Below are 22453 nucleotides of genomic sequence, written 5' to 3'. Positions count from 1 at the left end.
ATCTTTCCAGGACAACTGCTAATAAAAACAGACAACACCACAGTTATGTGGTACATCAACAAGTAGGGGGGATCCCATTCCTACCCACTCTGCAGGCTAGCCATGGCCCTGTGGAACACGGCCTTGGACAAGTCCATCTACAAGCTCATTATCTGCCAGGCAAACAAATCTTACTGGCAGATGACTTAAGCAGAAATCTCCTAGACCCACATGAGTGGCAATTGGAGCACTGCACCTTCAGCCTTCTGATTCAGAAATGGGAGACCCCAGAGGTGGATCTCTTTGCCTCCCCCTACAACCACCAGCTCAGCAAATTCTGCACCAGGAATCCTCACAGCAGGGCCTGGAAAGTGGATGCCCTATATTTTCAGTGGGTAAATCTCTCAATCTATGCCTTTCCCCCACTGCTCCTCCTTTCAAGAGTATTACTCAAGATAAAGCAGGACAGACCAAGGACAATTCTGATTGCCCTGGAATGGCCACGCCAGCACTGGTAACCCACTCCTGCGCAGCCTGACATCTGTGCCACCAGAATCCAACCCTCCCGTCTCAGCAGGAGGGACAGATTCTGCATCCACTACTGCAAACCCTAAATCTTGCAGCCTGGATATTTCTTGAATTCTCCCCCAGCAACCTTAAGCAAATGGATGCTGGACATCATTCTTTAAGCCAAAAGACCCAGTACAAGAAAATCCTATGCTGATAAGTGGAAAAGGTTCTGCTCATGGACTCTGTCTAAAGGAGAGGACACAACACTGCCCTCTCTGCCTCTTATCCTGGATTACATAGCAGATCTACTCCACAAAGGCCTGTCCTCCCCCATTAAGATACATGCCTCAGCCATTTCTACTCGTGACAACACTGAGCCACTTCTCTTTTCGCATGCTCTTATCAAACAGTTCCTGAGAGAGGCAAACAACTTAAGGTCATGAAGGAGAGCACCCACCTCTGCTTGGGACCTTAACTTTGTACTGGAAAAGCTCATGCTTCCCCCTTTTGAATCTACTGCATCAGCAAAGTTAAAATTCCTCTCTTGGAAAACAACCTTGCTTTTAGCCATCACTTCAGCTAGAAGAGTGTCTGACCTACAAGCACTCATGGCTGTGGAACCCTTCATTGTTTTCCATGCTGGCAGGGTTTCCCTCAGGGATAACCTTTCCTTTATGCCCAAAGTGGTGTCCACTGTGGCTCTCAATCAATCCATCCATTTGCCAACCTTTTTCCCTAATCCTCAAAATAAAGGGGAAAGGATCCGGCACTCCTTGGACGTGCACAGACGGCTCAGATTCTACCTTGATAGGACTAAGCCCTTCAGAAAATCTGACCAGTTACTAGTCAGCTTTGCAACAGGAGCAGAGGGCAAGGTCATTTCCAAGCAAACCATTTCGAATGGATAGCATACTGTATCCATTTCTGCTACAGGCACCATGGGAAACCAACCCCTCAGGGGGGTCGGAACACATTCCACTAGGGCAACATCTACCTCTACAGCATTTCTCAGGGGAGTCCCTACCAGGGATATCCTGGAGGCTGCTACCTGGAGTTCTGTACACACTTTCACCAAGCATTACCACCTGTCTATCTTTTCCAAATTCATGGCAGGATTTGCTACAGCAGTCCTGGAAGGCCTGCTAGCCAGCCCTAACTCTTCTTGACTGCCTCCACCCTTTTTCATCTTTGGGAATCCACCCATGTGTGATGACTGCAACAGTGAAACACGAAGAACATAGTACAGTTGTGTACACTTACCACAAATGTAGATGTTTGAGTGTATTCACTGTTGCAGTCCTGGTTTCCCTCCCTCCAGTCCCCTGGTTTTCTCTCTCTCTCTCCTATCTGTGGCTATTACTAACCCCTTCTGGGGTATTGGTATTTGTTTTACTTGTGGTGTGTTCCCCACCATAATGTAGCTCCCTATTTGGGGGGTTCCTGACATTTGGGACAAGAAAAACTGATGTAATGGTGTTGGCTGCCTGTTTTTATACCCCTGACGACCTAACGTCAGTCCTGGAGCGACAGCATCCAACGCAGAAATACTAAGTCTCTGGTATTCGGGCCAACTGAGGGCTACCTGCAGGCAGATAACCCAAGTGTGATGACTGCAACAGTGAATAACACTCTAACATCTACATTTATGGAAAGTGTACACAACTGTACTTTATCAGATCCAACTTTTTTAAATCCGGAGATTCTGCATAGCTATGGTTTGCTTCAGATCCAAGGCAGTCCATGGATCTGACTACCTTACAGTTCCTTGTTTGTGACTCCTTCAGAAAACCCATCAGAGAGCTTAGATATTCTCAGGTCCAGTGTTTTGCTCATATCTGGAGCTTCTGAGAAGCTGTGGTTAGCTTTTGATCCAAGGTACCTCTCTGATCCGATGACCTTACAGGTTTTCCTTGTGTATACCATCTTCAGAAAATCCATGAATGCACCTGATGGACTCCACATCTCACAGAGAGCTTAATGTTCTCGGATCTGACATTTTTGGACCAGGAGTTTCTGGGTAGTTGTGGTTTGCTTTGTAGCTGAAGCACTCCTTGGATTCGACGACTTTACAGATGTTCATCGTGCATACAGCTGCAGTAATCACAGATGGGTTTTCTGCCGTCAGGCGGGTCCTCGGTCGGCCGAATTCCAAAGTCTAGGTCCGGCGTCGGTTGTTGTCGCTTTCTTTCCTGACGTCAGTGGGACAGGGGTATATAAGACACAGCCGACGCCATTTTCTTCAGTCTTTTTTGCCGCGCGGTGCCCGAAGCAGAAGCAGTTCGCAAGTGCCGGTCGGCCAGCTCCTGAATTTACGAAAAATTGGAAACCAAAGTCTTCTTTAAAGCTAAGTACCCCGTTGGGGAATCTTTTCTTGCCTCAGACCGATGTCAGAAAAAGTTAACAATTGTATTTCTTGTGGGAAGCAAATACCGCATAAGGATTTCCATTCCCTCTGCATACCTTGTTTAGGCCCAGACCACGACGTCTCGGGCTGTCGCTTTTGCGCTACTTTCAATAAACGCACTATTAAGCGTCGGGCGGAGTTCGCCCAACACTTTTTTGGTAAAGCCTTTGATTATAAAATGTCGTCGGAGACTCCGATTACTGTTTTGTCCAAAAAACGCAAGGACAAGGACCGACACGCGAGGTCCGCGGTCTCCACCGACACCACGCCAAAACCAGCTACACGTGGTCCGGTTCTCAGCGAGATGCCTATGCAGCCCCTGACTACCGACGACACTTTTTTGGTGGTGTCTTCTGTAACCGAGACCACAGGTACCTCGGCCCATACCCAGACTACAACCACCGAAGCCACTGTGAGCGTTGAGTCTCCTAATGTGGACAGGTCCACTTCCACCCATGGTGTCTTTAGACCCTCATCTTCCTTTTCCATTAAGGCCTTTACTAAGTCCAAATCAGCCATGCATCCCAAGAGGCCTGTTGCACAGGGCCCATCTCCAGGCCCCATGCCTAAAAAGCAGATGCTAAAAATGGCTGAGGATTTAATTACTCTTATCAGGGGTTCCCAACCCCCTCCAGACAAGAGACCCAGAGTGGAGGAAGATTCTCCCTCTTCTGATCAGGGCTCCATTTTTTCAGAACATTCTGATGTAGAAGAACACTCGTACTCCCCTTTTGAAGATTCTGATGCAGAGCAGTCCATTCCTTCTGTATCTCCTCCAGAGGATTTTTCTTTTGGGGAAACCTTGCACACCTTGAGGGAACACTTCCATTGGGAAGGCCAAGACTTTTCTGATTCCAAGAAAAGACTTAGGGAATTTCTTTTGTTACCTCAACACAGACCTCTGGCGATACCTCCTGTCTTGGACATACTTGATGATGTTTATTCGGAGGCTTGCCTTAATCCGGATTCCCTGCCTCCTGCCCCAGTCAAGCCTGATAGGTACTACATAGTTCCTAACTCTCACCAATTTCTTTACAAAAGCCATAATGCTGACCCTGAAACCATTTCTCAAGGCCCCAAGGGAATGAAGGCCTCTACTTCTAAGAATCCACTACCTTCCGAAAGAGAGTCTAGATCCTTAGAAAGGTGGGGAAAAAAGGTATATACCTCGGCCACCCTAGCCATGAGGGTCTTAAATTGTCAGTTCCATATGCTTAAATATCAGCAGTTTCTGTTATCACAATTAAGAAATAAAATGTCTCAACCTGAACAACCAGATTTGAAGGAGTTGCAGGATATGATGCATAGTGCAGAACAAGTGGGTAAACACACCTTACAATGTGGCTATGATGCCCTAGAGGCCTCAAGTAGAGCTGCTGTTACAGGATCAGTCATTCGTAAACATGCCTGGCTTAGGGAACAAATCTTGCCTGATCATGTTAAACCTAAACTACTAGATGCTCCTTTACAAAAGGATGTGTTATTTGGTACTAATGCTGAGGAGATACTACGGAAAATGGAAGAAAAAGCCAAATCTATGCAAACTGTCAAAGCTTTTCTACAGGTTCAACCACCACGTTTTAGCAGAAATTGGCCTTCTAAAAACTGGTCCATTCCAGCCACGGACAAGCCCCAAAGAGGTAGATACAGGCGCACAAGGGGCAGAGGACAATCTCAAGGATCATATAGAGGCAGGCAATGGCAAACTCCAGCACCAAGAGGTGGCGAAGACAGTGCACAACAATACAGGAAACAAACCCAATGACTTCCTCCTTTTCATGCCAAGCAAGTCTCAGCTGGCAGCAACCTTGGGAGGAAAGCTGGCATTATTTACAAGAAATTGGCATATTATCACAACAGACAAATGGATCCTGGACATTATAAACAGAGGCTACAGATTCCATTTTCACACTCTTCCAAAAATGAGAGGCATGCCAAACCTGCCACACAATCAAAGGGCAGAGGCACAACTGCAAATTTCAAAGCTCATAGACATGAAAGCTATTCAAGAGGTACCTACTCACGAACAAGGTCAAGGTTTTTATTCCAGACTATTTCTGGTACCAAGGAAAGGAACCGACTGGAGACCCATTTTGGACTTATCCATCCTAAACACTTTTCTACTGCACCAAAATTCAAGATGCTCACATTACAGCAGCTTCTTCCCATGCTGGGCAAGGAGTTTTGGCTGGTAACATTGGACCTCAAGGAGGCATACCTGCATGTCCCAATCAGACAAAGCTGCAGAAGATACCTCAGATTTCTTGCAGGTTCAATCCACTATCAATTCTCTGCATTGCCCTTTGGCTTATCTATTGCACCCAGAGTATTCACAAAATGCCTGGCATCAGTAATTGCCTACTGCAGACTTCAAGGGATACAAATTTACCCTTATTTGGATGACTGCCTGATCCAAGCGGACAGCAAGCACATACTTCTGGAACATCTGGCTTATGTGACACGGTTACTGAATTCTCTGGGATACACAGTCAACAAAGAGAAATCCAGGCTAACACCATCTCAGAAAATAACTTTCCTGGGTGCCAACTTGGACACAAACACCCAGATGGCCTATCTTACGCCAGAAAAACAGGGGCAACTAACTCAGTACTTCAAAATACTAACAAATTGTACCAGGCTCACTGCAAGGAAAATCCTGCAGGCTCTGGGCTTCATGGCATCTTGCATTCTTTTAATCCCATGTGCAAAGTTGCATATGAGGAAACTTCAATGGTACCTAAAAAACCTATGGTCTCAACACAGCCACAGTTTGGAAACAGTAATACCAATAATTCCATGTTTGCAAAAGGAATTTCTATGGTGGGCCCAAGCATGTCAAACAAACACAGGTCTCCCATTCTGCAAGCCTCAAGCAAATCAAGTCATCACAACAGACGCCTCAGATTACGCCTGGGGGGCGCACATGACAGACAGGTGCATTCAGGGCAAATGGTCCCAAGAGGAAAAGCACCTTCACATCAATCAAAAAGAAATGCTAGCAGTGATAAATGCAATTACAGCTTTCAAGGACCTCCTGCATCCAGGTCAATTATTGATAAGAACAGACAACACCACAGTAATGTAGTACATAAACAAACAAGGAGGAACACATTCATACCCCCTGTGCAGACTAGCCATGACACTTTGGAACTTGGCTCTGAAATGGCAAATCGAACTTCAAGCACAGTACTTGCCAGGTTTGGAAAACACGCTGGCAGACAATCTAAGCAGAAATATGACAGACCCACACGAATGGAAGTTGCATCCTCAAGTGTTTACAAAGATAATCCAAGCATGGGGAAGGCCAGACATAGATCTCTTCACCTCCCGCAGGAATCATCAATTGGAAAAGTTCTGTTCAAGGACCTTTCATCCAAAGGCCTGGAGAGTGGACGCCCTTTCATTCAGTTGGGCAGCATGGACAGTTTACACTTTCCCACCTTTGCCTCTTCTGCCCAAGGTGCTCTTGAAAGCAAGAACAGACAGACCGAAGATGATACTGATTGCTCGAGACTGGCCAAGGCAACACTGGTACCCACTCCTGAGAAGCCTAACACATACTCCTCCCTGGTCCCTACCTCTAATGCCTCTTCTACTGACTCAACACAGCTACAAAACTCTTCACAGTCAGCTGAAAACACTCAATCTCGCTGCATGGAAAATTCCTTAACACCACAACAAACCCTGCTCCCCAAAGAGGTGCAGGATGTCATTTTGGAGGCCAGAAGGCCATCTACTAGAAAGGCTTACTCCGCAAAATGGAAACGGTTTTGCGCTTGGAATGAGAAAAAAGGCCAGGATCCTAGAAAACTGAATTTGCCTCAGATATTACAGTATCTAGCTGAGCTGCTGAACAGTGGACTTTCATTTTCCTCCATAAAAATTCTTGCCTCAGCCATTTCTGCAGAATTCAACACTGATCCACCCTTATTCTCTCACCCACTCTTAAGACAGTTCCTCAGAGGGGCTAAGAATATAAGACCACCAAGGAAACAACCAATACCAGCCTGGGATCTTAATTACATTTAGAAAAATTAACATTGCCTCCCTTTGAACCAGCTGCCTCAACAGATTTGCAATATTTGTCCTGGAAAACAGCTTTCCTTCTGGCCATTACCTCAGCTCGTAGGGTTTCGGAACTACAAGCCCTCATGGCTGTGCAGCCCTTTCTCATCTTTCATCAGGACAGGGTTTCCCTTCGAACCAACCCGTCATTTATGCCTAAAGTGGTATCCAGGGTAGCTTTAAATCAAGCCATACACTTACCTACCTTTTACCCCAATCCTCAAAACAAAGGGGAAAGGCTGCTACACTCCTTAGACATCCATAGACAGCTACGTTATTATTTAGACAGAACAAAGCCTTTCAGGAAATCAGAACAACTTTTTGTGTCCTATGCTGTAGGAGCTCAAGGGAAGCCAGTTACCAAACAGACAATTTCAAAATGGATAGGCCACTGCATACGGTTTTGTTACTCCTATCATGGAAAATCTGTTCCTACAGGCATCAGATCCCACTCCACCAGGGCCACAGCTACCTCTACAGCCTTCCTTAGAGGAGTTCCTACCAAAGATATTTTGGAGGCAGCCACTTGGAGTTCTGTGCATACCTTCACAAAACACTACAACCTGCCTTTATACTCCAAAACTAGAGCAGGCTTTGCCACTGCTGTGTTGCAGGGCATTCTGGCTCATCCCAGTTTCACCTAGTGCCTACCACCCTGTGCGTAGCTTTGGGATTCTACCCATCTGTGATTACTGCAGCTGTATGCACGATGAACATAGTACAGTTTTGTACCTACCATAAATGTAGATGTTCGAGTGCTAATACAGCTGCAGTACAGGTTTCCCTCCCTCCTTCCCATCTTGGTAAAGTCCTAGGGGCTAATCCCTCCTCATACAACCTGATTGGGTTATCCTTCTATGGTATATTTGCTTGCAACTACTGTTTTTTGATTATATTGCATTGCATGTATATATATATATATATATATATATATATATATATATATATATATAATTTATGTATTGCCTTCCTTTTGGGGGCACCTGACATCTGGAGCAAGAAAGACTGAAGAAAAAGGCGTCGGCTGTGTCTTATATACCCCTGTCTCACTGATGTCAGGAAAGAAAGCGACAACAACCGACGCCGGACCTAGACTTTGGAATTCGGCCGACTGAGGACCTGCCTGACGGCAGAAAACCCATCTGTGATTACTGCAGCTGTATTAGCACTCGAACATCTACATTTATGGTAGGTACAAAACTGTACTTTCCTTGGTTGTGCCTCCTTTAAGAATCCATATTAATGCAAAACTGGTTATTCTTTTAACTTTATAAGTTGTAAGAGCAATATTTTAAAATGGTTTCTGTTTTTAGGGCCTTTGTTCCCTTTGGATCCTAAGCCTATAATCTGACAGGTTAACGTCAGGCATTTCTCTGATCCGAACCTTCTTTGGATCTGAACTATTAAGCCAGTACAGTTTCTAGCAAAACTTCTTTGAATTCTAAGCTTAGGACCTGGCAGGTAGGTGATGGGCATTTCTTGAATACCAACTCCTTCGAATTCAAACTGATGAGCTGGTGCAGCAGCTTCAGATCCAAAGCATCTCTCTAATCTGACTGCCTTACTGTCTATTATTTTTCTTCCAGCATGGAGGTCTAGTTAGTTCTTCCATGTCATGGCTTGCACAGGCACTGAACCAGTATGCCTTTTCTCACCCAGGATACCATTTCTGTCCATGGAGGTGTTTCCTCCTGCAGCTAGGATTCCTGAACTAACCCTGACCTCCTTCCTAAAAGGATTTACCTTACTGGCCATTCTTAGGTTCATAGGTGTGTACTAGGCTAATGGCCCTGGAGCCTTTACAATCCTAGCACATAGGATTACCCTGGCATTGTGCCACCCACCCTCTTTCCAATTAGTTGTTTCATTCACAGAACCAATATTGGCCAAGATTACCGTATCTAGATAACCATTATGGGCCCATTCCACTAGCTCCATGGCTATAAAAATAAAAAAAAAATGCAGTACCGGACTACAATATATTCTCTGAGTCTTATCACCACTCCCTTTCCTACTTGACAAACAGGGTCTCTTGGAAGATGAAAGAGTGCACTGGCTTCTCAGATTTTGAGCCCTCTTGGACTTCTTGCCTATTCTGCACTCTAGTGACTCCATAGTTGTGCCCGCTGAATCTGCTTGTCTGTTTCAGGATGTGGGGATTTCTAGGAGGCCAAGTGTTGGCATTTGGGCCCCAGAAGCAGAGGTGCTCTGCAGAACCAGGGTTTCATAGACCCTTCTCTGACAGACCCTGTCAGCGCTCCTAAAAGAGCTGTCCGACTACCCATTTGTGGACGTAGTCAGGGGCTGTGCTTTTTTTTTTCCTGGCATATGGATGCCTTGACCAGCTCAACAAACAGTGCCTGGGTGCTAAGCATAATATCTGGAGGTTATTACCTTTCCCCTTTTATTTCTCTTTCTGGATTTAAACTATCTATGTATAGAGGAGTCAAAGTTCTAGACAGCTATGGTTCAGTCCATCCTGCCTCTTCTACGCAGGATGATTGGATGTTTCCTGTACTTTTTCGAGAGATGTACTATTACTTCAAATTAATCAGGCATTCCAAAAGTCATCTGTGCTCCCAGATGGGAGTTAGTCACTACCAATTCAGTGCTGTGCCCTTTATACTCACCACAGCCCCCAGGATGTCTTTTTCCATATGTGTAGTAGTAGTAACTGCTCACCTGAGGCTCAAAGCATTTCAGGTGTTTCCATATCTGATTGACTGCCCCCTTCACTGCTCCAATCAGTTATCAATTGTTATAAGCCAGTGATTACCTGTTTCAAATCTCCAGATCCCTCGACATTACTACTTGTTTGTGTCTTTCGGCTTTTTCCGGTTAGGGGTCGCCACAACGGAACTCCGGTCTGCTAATGATTGGCAGTTGATTTTTACGTACCGGCTTGCCAGGCCTGACGCACAACCTTCAATGAAGGTACACCCATTCACGCATGTCTCCATACAGAAGACGCTCTAGCTGAGAATCCAACCAGACAGCGTCTTACTGTGAGGCGACAACGCTACTGCAGCACCACCACCACGATCCCTCGACATTACTACTAATCTGACAAAATCAAAACTTCCTTCTGTACAGATTTTGGAATTCATAGGCTCTGTCTTGAATACCATAAAGCAGATAGCATATTTGATTCTTCATGGCATCACATCATTAAGAAATCAAGTGTGGGACTCACTATCGCTTCTGTCCTCCTCCAGCAAGATTAATTCTACATGCCTGTGGTTCTATTCCTTTTCAGCTTCTATCCGTTCCTGTAAAGCCACCTCCTATTTTCTGATGTCATTTTCGCTGGTGGATCCAGCCAGACATCCTGTTCTTAGGCAGAGACTATATGTTCTCTCCCCTCCTTTCACAGACACACTGACCTCAGGTGCTTTTCATCCAGAGTTTGGGGGGGGGGGTGGGGAGTTCAAGTGAAAGATGGTCCAAAGCATGTGGTTTTCCCTGGAGACCAGGTTGTATACCAATGCCAAAGAGATGAGAGCTGTTCTACTCGCGTTGCAAGCCTTTCATGATGCTCTCCCTCTGGGGACTATTGTGAATACACACCACCATCATGTTTAGTTTAGCATATCAACAAACCGGGGGGAACCCATTCATTCCTCTGGTGCAGAAGGCAGTGAGGGTTTGACAGTGGGCGATTTATTCAGACTGCTTTCTAATTGGAATGCACATATTGGAGAAATCCAACACTCTGGAAAGACCGACTCGGCAGGTCTAGTCTGATTCCTCATGAGTAGTCCCTGAATCATTCAGTTCCGAACCTGATTTGTTTAGCCATTGGGGTCAACATTGTTAAGATCTTTTTGCTTTCCACTAACAACAAATGCAGCAGATATTTCCCTCTAAATCCCCCTTGCAGGAATCCCTGTAGGATGCTTGGGTTCACGATAGACCCCACAGAGTCTTCTATATGCTTTTCACTCTCTCCCATTGATCTTGAAGTTTCTACAAAAAGCCAGCAGGTTGAAGAACTCTGTCATCCTTGTTCTCCCTTTTTTGCCCTCATCAAGTGTGGTCCTTCTCTCTCGGGTCTCATCTAAAATATACTCCATGAATTCTGGATCCCAATTAGGGTCTCTTATATCGCTCTTCACAGATCCAGCATCCCAGTTTCCATGCCCTAAAACTAACTGCATTGTTTCTCTATTTCCATTGACTGGAAATAAAGATGGTGCAGGCTCGCATCCCTTGTTTGTGACACTAGCCATCAGGTTCAGGAATTTCACTTTATCATTGCTTATCCTGACATAATAAGGTACGCTTCTGATCTCTTTCTCCCCTTTCTGGCCTTATGACAAGCTTATTGTAATATATTGACTGCCATAATTATGTTTGCAATGTTATATTTGTAGGCACTTGGAGCTTTCTCCACGGACCTTTGCTGAAAATGGGTTCTGTTGACCCAGTCAGACTATTTCAGTAAACTTAAGAGTTTTTTCTCTCATATTAAACTCAACAATTTTAGCAATTTCTGTTTTTCACTGTCGTAACCAATTCCTTTTGTTGACTCCTAGATTATATAAAGTTGTTCCCCTGAATGGAATCTTGTTGCGTAAGACCTCCAGTAAAAGATCACTCTTCTACTTTGGATCTCACGATTATTCTTCAGAAACTGACACAGAAATCCTTGAACCGATGAACAATTTTAATATGTAATTTCTTTCATGGAAAACATTTTTCTTGGTCACATTACATTGACAAAACATTTTTTCTGAGCTTTTAGGCCTTGTTGGCCAAGCCTCTTTATTTTTTGTCCATAAGAAGGTATCCCTCTGGACCTCTCCCTTCTTTATAACTATGTAGTGTCAGGAACCAACGTCAGTCATCCTCTCAGAATTGCCTATTATCATTCACAATTTTTCTAATTGTGCTTATTTGTTATGTGACCACACAGTACAAGAAATTTCACCAGCTGTTTATCTCCTTTCTCTTCTAACCACTTAGGTTTGAGTAGTCCCTTATATTATCCTGGCAAAATGGATTACTGACTATATTTAGCTGATTTATTTCCAAAATGGTTGTGAATTGCCTCATCATTCTAGAGCCATTCTACTAAATCTGTGATTACCTCACCATCACAGTTTCTTTTGATGATGTCAAATACAGTCACTTGCCTTTACAGATCAGAACCTTGTATCGCATTACAAACTGGGCATGGTCTCCAAGAGCAGACTTTCCTTTGGTTTGACAGTACTCTGGCATAACCTTCTTGGAGGGTCTCCCGAGAATTACATAGCTGAGGACTCTAACCCGTCAGTGAGGAAGAATGAAAAGGACATCAGATTTAGGAGTTATGTACTTACCATAACTTTGTATCTGTGTTGTCCATTTTCATTCTTCCTCATCTTCCCTACCAGCCATCCCCCGGCCTTATCATTCTAGAAGGATACTAGATGTTACACAAATTTCTTAGTTCCACTTGTAAATTATAATCCTTACTTTAGCTGTCCTATCTCTATAATTCTATAGACATAGGCAGCAAACTCCATCTGAGGAGTTAAAGGTATTGTAGTGCATCATATAGGATTGAGTTGTGCTGCCATGCACAAATAATGAAAGATTTTGCATAAATTATGCACAAAACAGTGTTGTCCAAAAGGTGGAATTGTTTTTTTCTGGATGTGGGATTAAGGTTTATTCTGGAATGGATTGTTACTTCATATGATGCTGCTGTTTGTGGAAGTGTATACTCTATGTGTCCGTACAGAGAAGGGCTTTAAAGTGGAATGAAATTCTGAGAAATTGTTGTGTTTTATAGAGGCATAACCTGTTGCCTTTTCTTGCACCCTTTAGGTGCAGTCATGGTAGTGGTTGAATTTATTTTAACATAGAGTTTTTCTTATTTTTAACTCCTCTTGCAGACCTTAAAATATATGTCACAAGCATATGTGCCTTTAAAAGCATCGAAGTTTGAAGAAACCTCACTAATGAACTTTTTCTTTATAGCCTAGTGTTACAACAGAGACAGATGAGACGGAAGTAACAAGCCAGTTGGACTGACTGGAAAAAGAAAATACGCTGGCTGATGGAGATGACGGTGCTAAGAAGAGTGAAGTCAAAACAAAATGTGAAGTGGACACTTAAGATGAAGAAAACCCTTCCAAGTCGGAATTTCACAATAGACTGAAAAATCCTCATTGCTTATGTCCCCATCTATGATGTTTTTCCCCCAAACTTTATTTTTAAAGGAATTTGTTGCTTTCTTAATTAGGTCATGGATTTAGGCAGGACACATTGACGTAATTTATAGATAAGAAAGTTGGCAGTTTTTACGCAGCAGTAGTTTGAAATGATGCTTCTTTTTAATATTATTTTCCAAAAGAAAATAAATTAAGTGAGCCTGGAAAAAAATTAGGAATATCCCTTTCCATAAGGACCACAGCTGGGACCAAATCTCTAATAAAAACTTATAGGTAGAAATACAGCTTACTGTGTTTAGTATTTCCACACATGTAAAGAAGTGGTCAGGATGGCAACACTTGAAGGTGATTTGTAGCTTGTGCTATTATAAATATTTATTATTAGGTTGGGTGTCGAGAATTAATATTTCATAAGGAGTGCCATTTGTTGGGAATATTGTCAGTCTTTGAAGCTTTGCTCCCCTCAAATTGAAGCTACAACTTGTCACTGTTGTCTTTTTATGGTGTATACCCACTCTTATTCGTAGCCACTAATTACAAAGTAAATTGCAGAAGGAAATATGCTGTTTTAATCTTCTTAGTAATGGACGTTCTTAAATAGTTTTTATGTTGGTGCTTGAATTGTTGTGTTTTGAAGAGGTGTTCTGGTTGAAGGTTTATGCTTGGGAAATTGAGATCTCTAGAGAATTCTAAAGAAATGTTAAGGGTTAATGTATTACTCCATTTTTCTGTTGGACTATTGTTCAGGTCTTTATCTCTGATTGCAGTATCAAGCAGAAAAAAGAAATTTATTTTTTCTTTTGGCATTCAGTGCTTTGCCCATATTTCCGAAATGAGATGCATCTGGTCAATTTTTCTTCCACTTTCCAGGATATCAAATCCTTGGGAACAGATATGATGTTGAAGACCCTGCTCTGTTGGTCTACAGTGTTGGGCTCTTTCCTTCCACACTATTCAGCTGTAGTTTTTTAAAGGTCTTAAATTTGGAGGCATATTTAACTACCTTTTAGTGAATACCATGGTACCGTGCATTTCACTAGAAGGAGTGCTTAACCCATGTACATATTTACTCCTTTTGTGTAACCTTTATGGTTGGGATCTCCGTTCTAATATTCGTTGTGATTAAACCAGCATTGTCTTTTCATTCTAAGAATGGGGGGCACAGTATCAAGTATTGCCATAAGTGCCAGCATTTTATCTTTACAGTCGAAAAAAAATGAGGAAGAAGTAGGCTTGCCTGGCTTCTCTGAAAGGAGCATTTAAGTGCTCAGCTGTGAACCTACTGTGAGGAATCCCTTATGCAGTTGGAGACCTATGTTTGGAGCATTGTTAGAGTGGAAGGTAGATATCAATCATACCTTTCTGGCAACAGGTTCTTCCCGGATGAGTTTACAGTCACATATGTTTTCTTATTCATAAGATCCTGCAGTTATTTTCCTCATCTCTGATAATTGAAGATTACATTGTACTCTTCTCCCACCTAAGCACATGAGAGAGCCCACTGGTAATCACCTTGGTATTTGTTTTCCAAAAGAATATTCTCTGAATGTATGTAAAACTGAAATTCTAGATAAGATGTCAACTTGTCCAAATATTTTACGTACCCAAGCTAGTGCTGTGGCATAGAGGGATAAATCCCTGACTGTGGCCCTTGCGACCTGGTTCAGTAAGTGGCTTGGGCATCTGAGACCCTGGCAGGGAGTGCTGGATGTGTGCATTCCAGAGGGAAGGGTACTTTTCTAAGGTAAGGAGGAGAGGCATCATTCATAATGGGTAGTAGCCCTTGGATGTAAGTAGGTGATCACGGGATGGCGAAACCTAGAGATAGGTCATAAAGAAATTTCTCCCGAGCTAAAGCAGTGACGGCAAGACCTTCCCCCCTTCAGAATGCCATTATGGTGCATGCTTGCCCCAGTCCAAACTTTAATATGAGGAGTAGGTATACCTGGTGATGGATGGGGGGTGCTGAGGTTCATACAGTGTTGCAAGGGACCAAGTATAAATCCTGCATACCTCTGTGAAATGTTGCTGTCTTGATTTTATATAGTTTCATCTTTTGTGAAACTGGTTCTTAAGTACTATAAAATGTAACAACTTTTACATTTGTCATAAATATGGTCATGATTGCTGTTGCATTTGGTTTGTCTCTCCAACACTGTTTTCTATCTTGGCACCCAGGCCATGTTTTAAAAAGAATCTCCATACCACTCCACCTATCCTTTAAACAAAGAAAAAAATAAACATCCCATTCCTGTTTGATCTGCTGGAGCATGCATCAGGTCTGATTCTTGATAGCATTGTCTTGAGTTCTTCTGGTGGTAGGTCTCAAAATTAAAGAATGTTGTGCCCAGTAAGTCCTTCCATGCCAGAGCTCACAGATTAGATATGACTTTGTCTCTGTGCACCATTACACAATACATGGTACCTACTTCTCAAATGCTTAATCCCACGTATGTAAGTTGTGCATGAACACATTGAATCTTTAGCTTTGGGGCAGGGTTTTCAGTCCACTCTGGATCTTTGGAGAAATTTTTCAAGCTTATGTCCTTGATGGACTACCCTGTGACTCCCTGTTCCTTCCTACCAGAAGCATCTGAGTGAGTCGTTAAGGAAGGACCTTCAGATTATTCCTCACCACAGAGTTCTGTGTCATTGAAGCACCTTAAATCACAAAAATTCAAGATTCAAAGAAACCTTAATGTCATTTAGGAAACACAAGTGCTACCTAAATGAAATTTTGAGTATCGGCTGTTTTACAGGAGAAAACAAACACAAAAAGACAGACATGATGGGTATTAAAGAATAAACAATAACTATAGTATAAAACTAAATATCTGTAACTGTCGCACATGCTTGTACACTATTACATTGGACAGGACAACACTGACTACTAGATCATTAACACAAGAAAAGTACACTATACGTAGGTGAGATTGGGTGATATTGCACATGAGCAAGTGACTGGAATTGCACTTAAATGAGAATATATTAATTTTAGTAAATGAGAATATATTAATTTTAGTATCCAGTAAATAGAATTACTGTATGGAAAAAAAAAGAAAGAATGAGAGCATAATCTGTTATAGTTTTGACACATCCAGATTTATGTTGTACCACGTCCAAAAACCAGTAACACCTTTTCCAGATGAAAGTCTGTTTAATTCCACAGCGAATTTGACAGTAAAAAATGGAAGCAATAGAAGCTATGAAAATGTTCTTATAGAGGATATGATGAACAAATAATAGTGGACAGTTATATGAAAATGTATGAAAATTGCAACATGAACAGAGAAATGAAACAGGGATAATATAGTAAATAGGAATCTAACAATAGAGAATAACATCATATTTTGTGTTACTAAATATACAGTCTTTTCGGACAGATTTAATAATATGTTAAGAGAATATTGGAAAATAATTAAGAGGCAAGTGTCTTGTGTGTCTAAATTAGAACTTAGAACATCCTATCAGAGGGGACGTAATATACAAGATTTTCTAGTACGTAGTAGATATAAAAGACCAAAAGAATTGATAAATGGAAATATAACAAAACTAGGCACTAGTCCTTGTGGCAGATGTTCTATTTGCCAATATATAGTGCCTACATTCCACCATATCAATGGAAAGAAATTTCAAATACAAGGTTGTTTCTCTTGTACAACAAAGGGCATAATTTATGCAATAAAATCTTCATGTAACTGTTTTTATATAGGTGAGAGCAAAAGAAGTTTTAAGCGAAAGAATTAAAGAACATGTTAGGGATATAAAAAATAAAAAAATAAGTCCTGTAGCAGATCATTTTAATTCAGTACATAGAGGTGAAATAGTTTAGCGGTAACAGTTTTGGAACATATTTCTGTGCATTTTTCTGGTGAAGATTTATTGAAATATTTATTAAGAAAAAAGGAATCAATTTTTATAATGAAATATAACACTTTTCAGCCCAACGGGCTAAGTGAGGAATGTCATTGGCAGAGTTTTATTTGATTTTTATTGTTGAGTTGTTAATAATGTAGATTCTGCTTTAAATATCTTAATTAGTCAATTGATTAATTGTATTGGATTTCAATATAAATAGGCATGCTGTGAGCAGGCATTTTACTCTGTAAAGGCTGTTACGACCGAGGCGCTAGGAGTTTTACTGGTGAAGTTTTCACTGTGTTTTTTACTGTCAAATTCGCTGTGGAATTAAACAGACTTTCATCTGGAAAAGGTGTTACTGGTTTTTGGACGTGGTACAACAGTTTTCTTTCTCAAGTGTGGTTTTGTTACATCCAGATTTATGTCTGCATTAGTGAGTCTTATTGCAGTTGGATAAAAACTGTTCATGAGTCTGGAGGTCCTGCAGCGGATACTCTTTAACCTTCTACCAGAAGCAAGTTTAGTGAACCAACCATATGCTGGATGAGACATGTCACTCGGTATTTTGGGGGACCTCTTTTTACATCTCAGTTCAAAGAGCTCCTGTAAGGTAGGAAGACTAGTGTCTACGATATTTTCTGCTGTTCTTATTATTCTTTGCAGCTTCTTCCTTTCGGCAGTTGTGCTGTTACTGAACCATTCAGTGCAGTTGCTGGTGATAATGGTCTCGATGGCTCCTCTATAGAAGGTAATTAGAGCATTCTTAGAAAGCTTTGCTTTTCTCAGCCTTAGGAAGTGTAGTCATTGGTGGACTTTTTTAATTAGCTGGCCTGTGTTTGTACTCCAAGAAAGATTCTCTGATATATACCCCCAGGAACTTTGTAGTAGTTTGGACTCTCTCCACTTCTTCACCATTGATCTTGAGGGGTAGGTGCATGCCAGAGCTATTTCTGAAATCATTAATAATTTTTCTTTTATTGACATTCAGGTAAAAATTGTTGTTATTGTACCATTCAATCAGGGAGTTAAACTCATTCCAGTACCCACTCTCATCACCACTTATGAGTCCTACCATTGTGGTGTCCTCTGCAGATTTGATGATGTGGTTGTTGCTAGCTTTCGCAGAGTAGTCATGGGTAAGGATTGTGACCAGCAGAGAACTCGGACGCAATCCTGGGGGTACTCGGGTGTTGATTGTAATAGTCCCTGAAGTGCTGTTAGCAGCACAGGTCCTTTGTGGTCTTCCAATCAAGAAATCGAGGATCCAGCTGCACAACCCTTTATTTATGCCAAGGCTGATTAGCTTTTCTAAAAGTTGCATTGGAATCACCGTACTGAATGCCAAGCAAAAATATATGAGCAGCAGCCTGGCATAGTTGTTCTTGTCTTCAAGATGCTCCAATGTGAGGTGAAGTGCCGCCAAAATGGCATCAGCAGTTGATCTGTTTGCCTGGTAGGCAAACTGCAGTGGGTCAAAGGATTGTGGTAGCACTGTAGTCAAATGCCTTTTAACCAGTCTTTTGAAGCATTTCATTACATTTGATGTAAGAGCCACTGGCCTGTAATCATTTAGGCGGGTGGGGTTGGACTGTTTGGGCAGAGGGATTATGTTGGTAACTTTGAAGCATGCTGCTACTTTTTCCTGGACAAGTGAGGTATTGAAGATGTCCGTCAGGACTATGCTCAGTTGGTCTGCACAACCTTTCAATACTTTCCCAAGAATGTTATTGGGGCCAGCAGCCTTCCTGGGGTTCACTTTTCTCAGTTGGTTCCTTATATCCACAGCACTGAAGTTTACTGCCTTCTTTTGGTCAATGAGTAGCTTTACAGCCTCCAGGTTATTTTTCTCTTTAAACCTGCCATAAAATGTGTTTTAGATTGTCCAGAAATTCAGTGTTATCGCACTGAGCTGACTGGGTCTTGTCAGTTAACTGTTGAATAACATGCCACAGGCTTCTTGAGTCTTTTGCATCCTTGAAGCATCCTTGTATCCTCTTTCCATACTCCCTCTTGGTCTCCTTGATGCTCTTCATTAGATTAGCCCTTGCTACACTTAGATGCTTCTTATCCTTTGCCCTAAAAGCAGTGTTATTTCTCTCAGCAATTCATACACCTTGCTGTTTAGCCATGTTTTTTGGTTGTCTCTTGTTTAATATTTTTGATGTTTGTTATATCCTCCACGCATTTGGATATATAAGCCATAGTTGCCTCCATATATTAGTCTATGTTCACCAGATTGTTCACCATGGCTGCCTCCCTGAAAACATCCCAGTTTGTGGTTTCAAAGCAGTCCCTGAGACTTTCTATGGCTCCTTCATGCCAGACCCTAATTTGTTTCACAGTGGGCTTATCTCTGATCAAGAGGTTTGTAAGCTGGTATTAGTTTTATAAAAATGTGATCAGAGCCATCCAGATTTGGTTGTACAACTTTGTATGCCCCTTTAACATAAGTGTAAGCCTTGTCCAGAATATTTGCTCCCCTTGTGTGAAAATCCACAATTTGGTAGTAACTGGGTAACACCTCCCTGAGATCTGCTTTGTTGAACTCACCAGCTATCATAAATGCACAGTCATAATTCTTGCATCGCAGCTCACATATAGTATTATGCAGTATATTCAGTGCTTCTGTGATGTTAGCACTTTGTGGTATATAAAGCTGCTACATGGACACCATTTAGTTCTCTGGGCACATAAAAAGGTCTGCATTTCAGTATCAGTAGTTCCACATTTACAGAGCAATGTTCATTCAAAATGTTAGTTTTTGAACCAGCCATCATTCACAAAAATGCACACTCATCCTCCCTTAGCTTTTCCACACAGAGCTAGGTTCCTATCAGCTCTGAACAAAGTGAAACTATCAAGGCTTAGATCTCTGTCTCTAATCCTGTTATTTAGCCAAGTCTCTGTAAAGATTAACAGACTGGAATTTAACTTTGATTGTGGTGCTGAGCTCAAGCCTGAGAGAGACCATCTTGTTGTCTAATGAGTATACATTTGCTAACAGAATTGAGGGAAGTGCAGGCATGTGAGGGTTTGTTTTCAAGTCTGGCAGCAGTTCCAGCTTTGCAGCCTCTTTTCCTGGTTCTGTTACATCTCTTCCTTTTGGGTCTCTTCCTGGTTGTTCCTGAACCTTCCATTCCTTGATTTAGGTACTTTGAAGCTTGCTGTTTAGTTAGGATGTTGAGTTCCAGCAGTTCTATGAGTGTTATAGACCTCAGATGCTCTGTAGTAAACAGGGAATGCAGCCAGAACAATGACACAATTCAATACTTTATTTCCAGAAGTTTCTTTCTGCTGTAAGTTACTGTAACATCATTTAAGTGACTGTAAAATGATTTTCTTGTATTTTTGCCAGAAAAGTAAGACAGATTAAGCAATCCTGTATCATGAGCTAACACAGCCGCAGCTTCCCTGAGTGCCGCCATTTTTTTTTTTGACTGCTTATACTTGTTTATACTGCTTCCTTGCCTAACAAAAAGAGTAATGCTTTCTCAAGCTCTTTGCTGAGTGCAGTAAAATCCTGACTAGGCATTAGTCTGCAGACTCCTAATTTATACGTTTGGTCCTGCATATGCCTGAAGCCATCACATTTTGCTGTCTGACATGCAATGTAACACACTGGATATTATGTACACAAGGATCTTTGTTTTGCTGTACCACTTTGGGGCTCTGATCCAACAGCTTTCTTTTTGGGTATCATTTTTTTTGTGGAATGTGGACAGGTAGACATGAGCTCTGTGCCTTTCTTGAGTCTTTGTTAAAGGAGGTGCTGATTAAGGCTCTTGTCTTTTTTTGGCGGTTTGAATTAATTGTAATAGAAAATCATAACATTTGTTTTTACCCACGTTTTTCTTTTCCCAATCACAATTTTCAGTAGTTCTGTCTTTATTCTCCGAGTACCAAGACTAACCTGGTTTGCATGCATAATGGCAAGATATATATCTAGTATTTGGATTTTCCAAGTTTGCTTAGCACTTTCATTACCGCATGTTCTGCTTTAACACCAGACTATATTTTGTGTGTCTGTGTGTGTAGTGATTCTTGATTGCCTACTTCATTCTTTTTTTCTTCTTCTTCAGAGAATAGCCTCAGCCACACTTCACAGGTTTATCAGTTAATAGCATGTACTCCGGTAGGTGTAATAATATATTTTTTATTTTTCTGTCAAAGAAATAGAGATAAGGGAGACAGAGAAATGGGAAGCCAGTTTAAAGATATAGGAGGAACTTCTAACAATGATAACAAGGAACTTAAAAGCATAAAATCTTCAGGTGTTCATTGTGTGGACCACTGTTGCAGTAGTACTGACTTCTGAGATTCTTGCCATTTAAAGTTTGAAGACTTGGCCAGCTTCCAGAGCTTCGTGTACTTCCCCTTTATGGCCAGATGATTGCCCATGCCCATGTAAAATCAGCATGTTCCCAGTGCAGATCAACATCAGCCAATGTCGTCCACACTTTGTTGATGCAGTGTGGTTTGCGTAATGGCTTATGCTGTCACATCACTAGTCCAGCATGTTGACCTTTATCCAGAGCAACCCTCCAAGATGAGTATCCCATATGGGACATTTTTTTTCCAGTATATTTAGTGTGCTGTTGAAAGAGTGAGGTCAGATGACTGTGATGATCTTAAGGTACATGCGCTCTAGAAAAGACTAGTAAATATACATGCCACAGGCATCTTCCATATAAAGAATACCATATGCAGTTAATATTTTGTTTTTTTGACTTGGATGCAACTTCCTTAAATTTAACATTTGCCAGGGTTTAGACATAAGATGAGGAGTAGGAAACATTCCATTTAGGATTTTCTGGCAAGGAAGAGGCTTTAGGCTTTGGCCTTCTCTGTCACTGTGTCTTCCAGACGTTCCCTATCTGCCACAAGCGTCCCACTTGGAAAGTGACAGAAGCACCCAAGACAGAAAGAGGAGGAAGAAAGGAAATGGATACTGTTTCAGGCCACAAGATTTTTTTTGGCTTGAAGTTGCCAGATGTAGTAAGTCACTTTAGAAGTCCCTGGCCCAGGTATTTTCATCATTCTACTCCTCTGGTGTTGCACCTGAGGAGGATGCTATGCTTTCAGATCCTGCCACACCCATCAAGTCGAATGGTTTCCTTCTGCATGTGTACGGTGCCTGCATATTTTCAAGTGGGAGGGTGGAACCATGTCAGTGCTTGTCCTTGGACATCTGTGGCAGGAAGTTAGTGGGTTCAGACATTTGTCTTTGGACCCAGGTCTCTGAGGTGGCATCCCCCACTTAGAAGACGCTATTATCTAAACACAGGATGTTCATTTAGTCTAGCATTATGCATTTGCCTGGACCTCAGACGACAAAGACAGTTTATTATACTGCCCCCACACACACACACACACACACACACATACAACTTCCTCCTAGGCTTCCACCCAGGATTTGTGCAGTCTGGTCAAGACTTTTTTTGCAATTTATACAGATCTTGTGACACCCTTTCTC

General features: G+C 42.0%; 1 protein-coding gene across 1 annotated transcript in view; it reads left to right on the top strand.

The window, feature by feature from the left end:
• Positions 1-15378, top strand: part of CCDC32 (coiled-coil domain containing 32) — a 348543-nt gene extending 333165 nt beyond the window's left edge. The window contains exon 5 of the mRNA XM_044074182.1: positions 12926-15378. Coding sequence (XP_043930117.1) covers positions 12926-12979 — 54 coding nt within the window. The 3' untranslated portion in view covers positions 12980-15378. The remainder of the gene's footprint in view (positions 1-12925) is intronic.
• The last annotated feature ends 7075 nt before the right edge of the window (positions 15379-22453 follow it).

The sequence above is a fragment of the Protopterus annectens genome, chromosome 6.part0 (assembly GCF_019279795.1).
Source record: "Protopterus annectens isolate FY-2018-M chromosome 6.part0, PAN1.0, whole genome shotgun sequence".
NCBI lineage: Eukaryota > Metazoa > Chordata > Ceratodontiformes > Protopteridae > Protopterus > Protopterus annectens.
Note: the sequence above shows the minus strand (reverse complement) of the source record. Positions and strands in the feature narration are given on the sequence as shown.